Below are 12222 nucleotides of genomic sequence, written 5' to 3'. Positions count from 1 at the left end.
CGGGCATTACAGGCAGCACTCAAAAGAGTTTGGTGCACAGTGGGAGATGATCTACCACAAAATGCTGGCTGTGAGCAGTGTCTACAGACGGCTAACTGGTATTCAGACAAGCCGTTATGAGTTAATGGTAAATCATGAGTTCAGTGGAGCAGAGACTGATGATGTGAGTGAAAGGAGTATCACATCCATGATTGCTCATATTGAATCCCATGAAAACCCATTCACAACAGTTACAGAACCGAAATTACACAACATTTTTTGATACAAGAAATCACGAGTGATGAAATTACTTACAAAGTAGTTGCTGGGACTCCAGGACATTGGTTCTGAACTATATTTGAAATTCCTTCAGGAGCTATTTATTGACAAGACCACCGAGCTCTGAGCCGCAATTCACCGTCCAGACTTGAAAACGCATGGCGGTAACACCTTTGAGCCAAAAAACAAACCTGGAAGCAAGAAGGCAATGCAACAAAAGTATGCTCAGTCACAGATGACACTCCATCCATCCATTGGGACCATACTCTGGTGCAGAGCATTGGTGCTGCCGAAGCAGTCTCCTTGGCTATTGGGCACAATCCTGGACGGGTCGCCACTCCGACACAGGATACCAGCAAGCTGGCACTCATTTTGCCGACCTCGGAAAGATGACAGGCAGAGTCAACCCCATCTGGTATGAATTCAACAGCCAATGGGGATTTGGACTCAGGATCCTCAGATCCCAAGCCAACCACCCCAACCATTAAGCCAACACCAGGCATACAGAGGATACTGGACCGAGCTCAAATCAGAGGATATGACATGACAGCGCTCCTGATATGATGTTGTGCCATCATCATATCTGGTTCGTGATGAAGCGCTCATGACAAATCTAGTCTAGTCTTGGAACTAGAAGAACTCACGAGCCTTGATGAGTATGTCCAGCCGTCAAGACGGACCAAATGTGAAACTGCAAGCACAGTCAATGTTATTGCGAACCTTTCGAAAAATCAGGACCGAGGAACTCAAAACATTTGGACAACTCGCTGAAAGTTTCTTGGACTCAGCTCTGAAATCATCTCAAAGTGCATCTAGACTTGACTTTGTTTGATACATAGGTGGATGGATCGGCAAAGGATGCGTAGATGTAAAACCAAGTCAATATAACTTGGTACAGGACAACCTGATAATCCTTTACCCGTTTATACGGACACAGTTTAGTCATCAAATACCAATATATCCAAACTTCAGATTATGCTGAGATTACATTGTCAGCAAAGTGACAGATTTATGTCCTGACAAAGAACTAGTGCTGAGTGGAATGACTCCAGAAAATGGCCTTTTAAAATTTATTTATTTATTTATTTTAATGGCACATGCTGTGAATTTCGCAAATGTCAAAGTGATCGCTGGTATAATTTCAGATGTACACTGTAAATTTAAGGAAGCTGAAATTATACCAGCGATAGAGCTTCAGGAAATGATAAAAGAAAACCCTCAATGAGTATTTAAAAATCATTCCGGGGAATATCACTCCAAACGAGCTACAAGTGGAGGCTGTCCGAGTTTCAGTGAAGATTTTGGAACGAGGCGATGAGAACGAAACTTCACTGTTTGGTTCATGAATCACGATCCGTTACCAAGAAGGAGGTGCAGATTTTGAGTTCTGGGAGAACTTCCTCCCACCTCCTGAAAACCCAAATGGAAATGATAACCAACAATATAAATCCAATTGTAAATAGTTTGGCCTTTTGCCCACGTACATACATAGTATGGACATACGGTTGACATGTGTCGTAATTGTGTGAAAATCTATATACATGAAAACGAAAAGCACGGTGAGGCGGTAGTGAGGCAATGAAGCCATGAAGCCCACTGTCATCCCACGAAGACTATTTGCCGATTAATCACGTCCTGTTTGAACATTAATTCCCCAAGACCCTTGAGACCCCAAAAGACGCAGATAAACCCAAAGTCCCAGAAGAGCCAAAAGACCCTGAAGACCCCAAAGTCACAGATAACCCAAAAAGACCCCTAAGACCTTAACACCATTTTAGACCAGTTGGACCTTTTTATATCACAAATAAATTTGAAATAAGTATTATATCACCAATATTACAAATGCATTTGTGGAAAAACAATGTTTGTATTATGATTGGTGTCAATCATGCCAACACAGCAAATCTGTGACGTCAATCTCTGCAACGACGTGTGGGGAGGAGAGCATAGCGAGCTGATCCACGCTAGTTGACTAAAACACTAAAACACTAAAACACTAAAAACACTCATTTTCTCATTTTAAATCACAACTATAGGTTTATTTGTTTTTAATATGAGCTGTCAGTATATGACTATATACATGATAGTTGTGTTTTACTCATCACCAGCTTTCATTTGATATGCATATTGATAGGGATTGCCAAAAAAATAAAAAATCATTACTTTCATTGATGCAAAAAAGGGGCGTGGCCTATTTTTTTTATTGATTCCCACCTTCTTGCCAAGTCGGAAAATTTTACCCTTGAATTAATTTTTTATATTTTTTAGCCGCGTAGCGAGGCATGCTTTTTTGCGTAGCGAGACGTGGCTCTAAGAGAGCTCTGCGTTGTTCTTCTTCTTCTTCTTCTTCTTCTTCTTCTTCTTCTTCTTCTTCTTCTTCTTCTTCTTCTTCTTCTTCCAAAACCTTTAGGACTCGGCTCTTTTACATACAGGATCCGGATCTCCTTAAATACTAAACACCTGTACACATCCTCGCATTGACGGTGCCTTTTGAGAGCGTCTATCATGAACTTTTAAATATATTCGGACATTTGCTTTAAAGTTTTGAAAAGTTCACGTCACTATTTAAAGAATATTCCATTTAATGTATTGTAATTTCGTAAATATACGATTTTCTCGTCATGAATAACGATCGCCCATGACGGGTCTCGCTATTGGCTCCGTCAAGGCACGTGATGAAATATCGGAAGTTGTTGTTGTTTCTTCTTCTTCTTCTTCTTCTTCTTGTTCTTGTTCTTGTTCTTCTTGTTCTTCTTGTTCTTCTTGTTCTTCTTGTTCTTGTTCTTTTTCTTGTTCTTCTTCTTGTTCTTCTTCTTGTTCTTCTTCTTGTTCTTCTTCTTGTTCTTCTTCTTGTTCTTCTTCTTGTTCTTGTTCTTCTTCTTGTTCTTCTTCTTGTTCTTCTTCTTGTTCTTCTTCTTGTTCTTCTTCTTGTTCTTCTTCTTGTTCTTCTTCTTGTTCTTCTTCTTGTTCTTCTTCTTGTTCTTCTTCTTGTTCTTCTTCTTGTTCTTCTTCTAGTTCTTCTTCTAGTTCTTCTTCTTCTTCTAGTTCTTCTTCTTCTTCTAGTTCTTCTTCTTCTTCTAGTTCAGACAAAACCTTTAGGACGCGGTTCTTGGACACATTTGTCCTTGTTATTTTAGCAGAGTACCCACTCTACGGGCGATGTTGTTCCAAGCATGCAACACGTTCTTTTGACGCATGGCTTTATTTGGGCAGTGTATCAACAACCGACGGCTCTGTATACACAAGAAAAACTAACCCAGGTGAGATGCATGAAGCAAAAAATATACCTCCTGCTTATAAATCAAAACACTTCACTGCACTGGGAAATGTGGGGACAGGAATACTGAACTGTAAATTGTGGATTTATTGTCATACCCTCCCCCACCCGGAGGAGGCGCAACATGATGCATGTTTATGTGGAGACTTAATTCCTTTGGTACCAGGTCTCTTCGGAGAATCCTTGACTATCGCTGGTCAGACTTTGTGTCCAGCGAGCGGTTGCTCAGAGAGACTCAAGTGAGATTTGTTACCTGCATGGTCCGTGAGCGTCAGCTGCGGCTGTATGGACATGTGGCTCGTTTTCCTGACGCTGATCCTGCTCACCAGATTCTCTCAGCGAGGGAGTCTCGTGAGTTGAGGATGCCAATGGGACGAACACATGCCTCGTGGTTGCAGCAGGTTTATCGATATCTCGAGGAGATGGGGATGGGCCAGGCATCTGCCTGGGGGATGGCCAGACGGAGGCCCCCTGCAGTACCGGCGGAAAGTGGACACAGCGAAGCGCTGCTATGGCACATGTTCCCATACCTGACCTGATGTGGAGAATTTGCGTCACCCCTCACCCCCCTAAGACCACAGGCAAAGATAACAACACCCCTATACATCAATTGAGGTCATGCTGATCCTCTGTAGGAAGTCTGGATGTAATTGGCCCAGGACTGTAGGAGGAGTAGTGCGACAAACAAACCCACAAACACCAGTCCGTGAATTATATAGTAAGGATTACCCCGGGGTATGTTCAAAAGAAAATGAAGAGTAACTCGGGGCACATCAAAACATATACAGGACCACCCTCGGCCACTGTAACTTTGCTAATTTGTTGAGGGTGCTGGTGACAACCTGCCTACTCTTCACGAAAGACTGTGCGATCTTTAATGACGATCGACCAGTGTTGGCAGACTTCCAACTTAACGTCCCTCCGATGGATGGGAGCGGAGCACACGTCGTTGAAATGCCCTGAATGCGAAAGACCAGGCTGAGCATTTGTAGCTGGGTCAGGGTTTGAACCCAGGCGTGACGAGTTAAAGGTGAGTGCAAATACCTTGATGCAGCCAGCGCTGATTTGTCATCCAATTTAAAAAAAATATTTTGACATCTCGAGAGTGAAGAAGATGCAGTGAGTGGAGATTTTTTTTGCTCGTTTATTTGTTAATTTTTTAATAGTGATTTAGGGCTGATGGAGGGATCTTGTGCATATATATATATACATTTTTTTTTGTATACGATGCCGAGGCTCGTATGATAGTGAACACACAAACACACAACAAGGGGAGCAGGAGACAAGGGGTGGAAGATGGAATGAAAAAAAACAGTGTGGAACAGAGACAGGAGATCTGTGAAAGGGAGAGGGATGGGGTAGGGTACACAGGGTAAACAAGATGGACACTACAGGGACTTTCAGGAAGGAAAGCAGGCAATTTGAAGGAAGTGGGTTTGGGGTGGATTAGTGGGGGCAGAAAAGATCGAGGTTCTGGATGGGGGAAGATAAGAGGTGGTGGTGAACAGCTGTTTTGAAGACATGGAGGGAATAGTGGGATTGAATCGAGTGTGGGAGTTTGTTCCAAAGGCGGGAAAAAAGAGGAATGAAAGAGTGAAGGTGAGTAGTGATTCTTGATTTTGGTAGTTTTACCAGCAGGGGGTTGCTGGTGGACCTTGAGCGCCCTGTGGAAATATGTGGGGGGACATATCTCAGACAGAGCAGGGGGTGCGAGGCCGGAGAGGAGATGGTGGAAGACAGAAAGACCACCAACCTGCCCGCGGTGCATTAATCACGTGCAAGACAAAGACGTCGGTGGACATCAATCGATGTACGTTTTAACATTTATTCCAGGTGCAGGAAAAAGCTTCAACGTAAATGACAAGCAGGACAGAGACATTAGGAAACATCAGTGTACTTTAACAAGAATTGCAAAGACATTTGTCAAGAATGATGTGTATTACGTACAACTAGAAAAGGTACCCGGCATTGCCTGGAAACGCCTGGTCCCCTTCCCTCCCTCCTCCATCCCCACCCCTCCCTCTGGACTCCCACCCCACCCCTCCCTCTGAACTCCCACCCCACTGCTCCCTCCGGATAATGGGATAATTTTGAGTTGTCTGTCTACCTTTATGTGCAGATAATTAAGCTTTAATTTTGCTGTCGATCAGTTTCTCGGGCTGGTGGATCACACACTCTGATCTACCAAAGACACTTTACCAACTGTCTCTGGCTTCAGGAAAGGGCTTTGGAGGGGGGTGGTGGTATGGAGTGTGGAATTGCACAATGGGCCGAGGAAGGAGGCATGCTTTCATATCAACTGTTGCTCTTGCACATCCTTGAATGTACAGTTACTTAATTGTACTCTTCACTGTCATTCGAGGTCATCTTTGGGGTCATTTGATGTGATTGAGTGCATAAGTTTCATCAATTTCGGTTGTTATTCTCCTATGATTGGTGTATACACTTGCACCTTTTTTTTCAATCTATTAATCAACACATTTGTACACACACACACACACACACACACACACACACACACACACACACACACACACACACACACACACACACACACACACACACACACACACACACACACACACACACACCTTATTACGAAAGTAACAGCATTTTTACGTTGATCATAATTCTTATTGTCACACAGAAGGTGGTGAGTTTTGAGGAGCATGTGGAGCGTATGAATCCTCTTGAGGAACGGTGGCTGCGACGTGGCTATGAAGACTATCGGCACACGGCGCCTTGTCGGCAGGAACTCGAAACTGATGATGGGGGCTCCTATGGTGACTTTGAGAAGACGCAGGACCCCAGCTCAGGACCTGCACTCGGCACAGTCGTCAAAAAACACGACTATACATACCCTTATGCAACACGGCAAGAAGACAAGGACGACCTGAGCGGACGTTTAAGACACCATTCACCGAGTCCTGAGGATTCGGCACCCCTGCCTCGTACTCGCTGCGTTTACTGCGGGGAACTTTTCGACCCAGTGCGGTCAGGCCGCCGCAGGCGCTGCTCAGATGCACCTGACCCCGTGTACCGATGCATCGAGCGTGCGAGCTGCATTTTGTGCGCAGAAACCGTCCTGTACCATTGCATGTCAGACCCCGAGGGCGAGTACACGGACCCTTGCTCGTGTGACGGCGGTGAGGCGGGCGACGGGCGCGCCTGTCAGCGTTGGTTTGTGTTGGCTGCCCTTTCCCTCATAGCACCCTGTATGTGTTGCTACCTTCCACTACGCGCCTGCTATAGCTGTGGCGTACGTTGCGGATGTTGTGGTGGGTTGCACAAGGCCATGTGAAAGGGTACCAAGAAAAGGTGAACTGTGGCTTTTTAACCCTCCTCTGACTCTTGCGCGTCGTTCCGAGGCAAGTGGAACATCTTATTATCTGTGTTGTCCCTTGGATTAGTTTGCTCTCAGTTATTTTCTTGCATCCCTTTTTCATTTTGTTCCTTTCTTCATCCGGTAACATACAGTAATACAGTAGTACGTTATTTCATAGCATATGCACAGTGGAGCTCCGACAGAACGACCTCCTCCATGTCGGGATAAATTTATTGTTTAATTACTCCGATTACAGTGTTGGAAAGTTCTCAAGCCCAACCACAGTACTATCTGACAGGGTTACGAACATGCTAATCGTAAAGATCGAGGGTGGCAGTGTTTTTTTTTTTTTTTTTGCATCCAACACAAACGCCTTTTCTGTATCCGCTCATTTAAGTTGCAATTTGCTGCATTTAAACTGAACCTAACCCGAGTACTACTCTCGATAAACTATTACATTAAAACTAGTTTGGCCATTGGGTTAATAAGAGGGTTACCCCAAAAGTAATGGCTCTTAAAAAGTAATCACGTGGTTTCGGATAAAACCGAATTCCGTGCGTTTGTTTGCACATTCCGCTACTTCCTTCTTATCGCCATGAAATTTCGACAGGTGGCAGCACTGAGACGGTTCAAAATGGCTGCAACGCTCGCGTTCAGACTTTCACCGTTTAGCCCCTTCAATGATTGCCTTTCACACCACCCAATGACATTCGAAGATGAGGACACCCTTTCACTACTGGTTTTGTAACACTAATGAATCCTTTCATCAAGTTATGTACCCTTACTTCGCCCCGGCACAGATGCAGAGACAAAGAATGTATCTTCGGAAAAGGAATGACATCGTATTCCTATTATGCATACTCGTTTGTACAAGTGTTTTTGAAATGAAAATCAACGCTGTCGGGGAATAGAATGCATCGAGGGTTGGGGTGCGAGGTCACAGTTTTGTCTTTGTGGGAAAGCGGGTACCTTCCGAACGGAATTCCCGGGCGATATTTGGAAAAGAAAACACTTCGTACCCTGCTGATCCCCCAGCATGTTTAGATGATGCCTCATCCTCTGGCACTTGCTTTGCGTTAATCCAATAACTTGTACGTATTTTGATCAGTGAGGCGATGAAACGCGGAATTGCAGGTACGGACCTAATCGTGTACATGCGCCATCATATGCATTGTATTTATTTTGTCCTTCCATTTATTTATTTTGCTTCTTTGTGTATTTATTACGCGATTTGTGTTTCGGTTTTTGCATTATTTGACAATGTACTGTATATTGGTTTTTGATGTGTGCCGTTTTCTCGAGGTACTGATCGGAGGAAAACTGTCATGGTTCGTTGTCTTGTTGAACATTGATGAATTATTTTTTTTCTTCTATTTTTCACTTGTATTGATATTTCCATAAGCAACACTTGCACCGATGAGTATAGATGGGAATATGATGTCATATTTTTCGACACTCGTAGCGATGGAAAGGTAGCCGTCTCAGTTTGGGTGTCGTTGAAAGGAGTTCCACTACATTGTTTCTGTTAAGTTGTCTTATTCTGAACTTTGAGGTTTGTGAATTGTAAATGTTTCCATCTCAAGAAAGCACTGAATATGACACCTGCCCTCCCCACCCCTACCCCCTCTCCCGCCATCATTGGTACTGCACCTTCACACCGATGCAAAGCTCAACTCGGCACTTTAGAAATGCCATCGTTTCCCCGATTCCTCCCGAGTAATCTTTGCAGGTGAACACCAAGGCAGTTATTCTTCATTTCCGCCGTGGCTACCTCCTAAGGCATGGTTACACGTGCTTGCAAAACTGTGGAAATATTTTTTTGAGAAAAGCCCTTTTTGTACGTCCTTACTTCATTTTGAAAGCAGAGCTTAACGTGGTTAAGAAACCGGTATTTTTGAACAATTTAAAGTATCTGTAGAAGGCGCTAGGTAGGCGCGGGAAGGCGTCTTCTCGAGGCAGCTAACGTCCAAGATCACATTTTCAAACCTGCTAAAATGAGGCACACGTCTTGCTTCCTTAATGTAAATAAATAATGCACTGATTTTGTTCAAATTGCTCATTCATTTGCAAAAACATCTATTATTATAGAAGCAAATTTATTCGACAAACACTTAAGTTGTGAACGTGATTGTCAGTCCATGCGTTTTGAGTTTGTTTGTTTGTTTTCAATTGTCGGACTCATCGTCGATTTTATCGATTTTGTCTATTTTGTGATCTTTCCATAGTATATGTAGCATATACGGTTACATACCATGGTTTTCCTTCTGGTGCTGCTAATACATTCTGCATTCATTCTTTATGAACTTTGACCTTAGAAGTGCTCCGCATTTGTTTAATTTACTACATCCATTATGTTCTATTTTCAGATTATTATTTTTTTTGTTTGTTTTGTTGAAGGTCAGGTGATATTTCTTGCTGTTCTTGCAAGTCTTCTTTTGAAATACAATCGAGCAAGTCTGTACAAGTGCTAGGAGCAAATAGGGTAATTTCATCCTTTTTATATTTTTCCACCTTGGCTTGGGCAGCTGTAAAATGAAGCGATTCGGTGTCTGGACCATCCCCTGCCGTCGTCCTTCAGGACGTCCCCGGTGTTTTGGCAGAGGTTTCGTGGGCAAACGGGACCAATCGTAACCGTGTCCAACACATCCGTGTAATTGCTGTGGATCGAGTGCACGCTGGAGCATTCTCAAATTCTCGTTTCACTGGCAGGGAATTCCCTCAATCATTACTTTGTTACACCGGTTAATGAAATATGGCACATTTGGAGTTTGTGTGTTTGTTTGTTTGTTTTTCTTCTTCCAAAAGCGTCTACTATCTCGCTCTTAAGATTACATTTTGATCGTCTTGCATTGTAATGAAACCAAAACTGCGGTGTAAACCAATCGGAGAGTTTTCTCGTGTCGATGAATCGCCTCCTTAAAAAGATATATAAATATTGTGAGGGGTATTTTAAAAGGATGTTTTGTCCTGTCTTCTTGCTGATAAATAAAGCACGACAAGATTGTTATCATAGAAACTTATAATTTCCGAATGTTCTCCTTTTCAACCTGTTTTGTAACCTTGACCGTTCCTTTGTAACTCATGTTTGTGGTATGGACTCCATGTTTTGCCATTAAGAAAATTGCAACAACTGGACGTTCTGGGATTGTTTCGCCTTGATGAAGTTATAAATTACGAATTGTATAGGCGGTCTTTATTCAGCTCATGAACATGCGTTGATCTGGTACTAAATGAGGGTTCTCCGTTTGATGCTAACCCGGTGGATCTGCCTTGTGATCGATTGACTCGATCACATGATTTGTTGTCGTTTCACTTTTTGAAACTTTGTCTTGGAACTTTTAAGATAGACACGTGCTGGAGGAAATGGTCCATCTGTACATTGCGTATGAAAAGGGGGTACAATTGTGAAAGGGCTTAACAATTTGTCACATTTTCAGACACAACATGTAAGTAACCCCCGACAGTGATCTTTCCATATTCAAGCCCCATTTTTACGCCTTTGGAGCACTATCTGTGGGTTCTGGCATCCGGAAGTCCAGTAATTGGTGAAATTGTCAACACTGCTGCTTTTACCTGTCATTCGGTAAACCAAGTAAAACAACACCGATGACTTATTTATCCAATCCAATTTCAAAACGGATCGATGTCACGACCATATTTCATATGACATGCCAATCCATTGTTTCTTTGACACATTTCCTGTAATAGAACGTCCTTTTAAAATCAAATGAAACTTCTATCAACCTCCGTAACAATCGCATCTAAACATGTTTTAATGCTTTCAGCATCATGACTTTCTCCTCATTGGTTACTTGTTACTCCTCATTGGTGAGTCTTATGTTTGTAGTTCATGACGTCATGACCACCCTCACTCCCCTTTCTGATGTCAGGTACATTTAAGAAGAAGAAAAAAAAAATACTGATATCGCCTATTTATATATTGGATTTTTGAACTGCGGATATTTTGTACACGAGCCGTGACACGTATCTTGTATCCATAATTTTGTCCAGCCGTATTGAGAAGATAATTAAACAACATGCAGTTTGCACCTCCGAGTAATATTATCACGCCATTCCAGCATTTTTGGTCGGTATTCTTGAGCGTTTATTTTCAAAGTCCGCTGCCATTTTGATCATGTAATCGTCACACGACGAGCGATGCACGTTTGTATAATTCAAGGTATATTTTTGTATCGAGTTAAAAGTCGTTTCTTTTCTTGCTCGTATGAAATGTTGACCAACATCCGGTGGACATCTGGGAGTGGACAGCCCTATAACGAATTTTGTGCATGATCAAAAGTACAAGCACAATAAGTATTTGAGTAATAGTACGTGACATATATGTAGCTTTTGTACGATGCATCCCATTTTTGTCTTGTGTCCATAAGGGTTGTACATATGATCATTGAACCTGTGTCTGTCCATGCAAGCTGCTTTTGGACACAGATGTGTCCACACATTAGCTTTATGGTGCTGTATGCAAATCCGTATTAAGGAATACAATATCCTTTTGCCATGGATCAAGCAAATTCTCCATTTTCTATTTTAATTGTACATTTGTTTATTTCGTATGATCTGTGATTGTAAAACTGTTTCTTTGTATAAAACGTGTAAAGGTACATGTAGCGTAGTTGTGCAAACATTAAACGCTTATTTACTATCTGAAGTTGGGTTTTATTTATTTATTTATTTATTTATTTTTATTCATTGATTCTCAATCTTTATGAGGAACATGGACATAAATCTCCTGCGGGAAAGAGGACGTGAGAAGAGTCCAGTATACTATGCAGGTTGAATTACACAAACGTCAGGAGACAATGGAAAAATGAACCGTCTAATTCTGATTAAGGAGTGGCATACTTTTTACAGAGCGTCGATGCTGCCAAAACAGTTTCTTGGTTTGCTGTTGCCTTCCCTGTCGGAGTTCGGGCAGGATTTTGGAATTTGGACACGATGGTCGTGATAGCTCTATCGCCTACTTTTCATGAAGGACATCGTGGGATCCTTAACGCCCACCAACTAATGCCAGCAGACGGACGCCCAGTTTAACATCCATCGGAGGGACAGCACACACACATCGATGATTCACCCTGCCTGTTAAACACCGGGATGAGAGTTTATAGCTGGGTCAGGATTCAAATCCAGGCTTGACAGATTCGAGGTGCGTGTACCTCTCGGCCATTCTGACAGCCTAACATGAACATATGGTATGTGGGATTTGAATGTGGGAAACCATAGTCATGTGATTACATGGGAACACTGAACGGGACCGACCCAAAGGGGACGCCAACTGTCTGCACGTGTTTGGCTTGAAACGACTGCAGTCTACATATTACAAGTGCAGGAACACAATAATTTTTTT

The 12222-nt window shown here is 42.7% G+C and overlaps 1 protein-coding gene across 2 annotated transcripts in view; it reads left to right on the top strand.

Moving 5' to 3' along the window:
* SPRED2 (sprouty related EVH1 domain containing 2) overlaps positions 1–11526 on the top strand; it is a 126470-nt gene extending 114944 nt beyond the window's left edge. The window contains exon 6 of one of the 2 annotated variants that reach the window (XM_085852863.1): positions 6186–11526. In XM_085852863.1, coding sequence (XP_085708989.1) covers positions 6186–6836 — 651 coding nt within the window. In that variant the 3' untranslated portion in view covers positions 6837–11526. Of the gene's footprint in view, positions 1–6182 lie in introns of both variants that reach the window. The other variant, XM_085852862.1, reaches the window with a different exon arrangement.
* Positions 11527–12222: the final 696 nt, after the last annotated feature.

This window comes from Eptatretus burgeri, chromosome 13, assembly GCF_056783735.1.
Source record: "Eptatretus burgeri isolate ZD-2024b chromosome 13, Ebu_testis_v1, whole genome shotgun sequence".
In the NCBI taxonomy this organism is placed as follows: Eukaryota; Metazoa; Chordata; class Myxini; order Myxiniformes; family Myxinidae; genus Eptatretus; species Eptatretus burgeri.
Note: the sequence above shows the minus strand (reverse complement) of the source record. Positions and strands in the feature narration are given on the sequence as shown.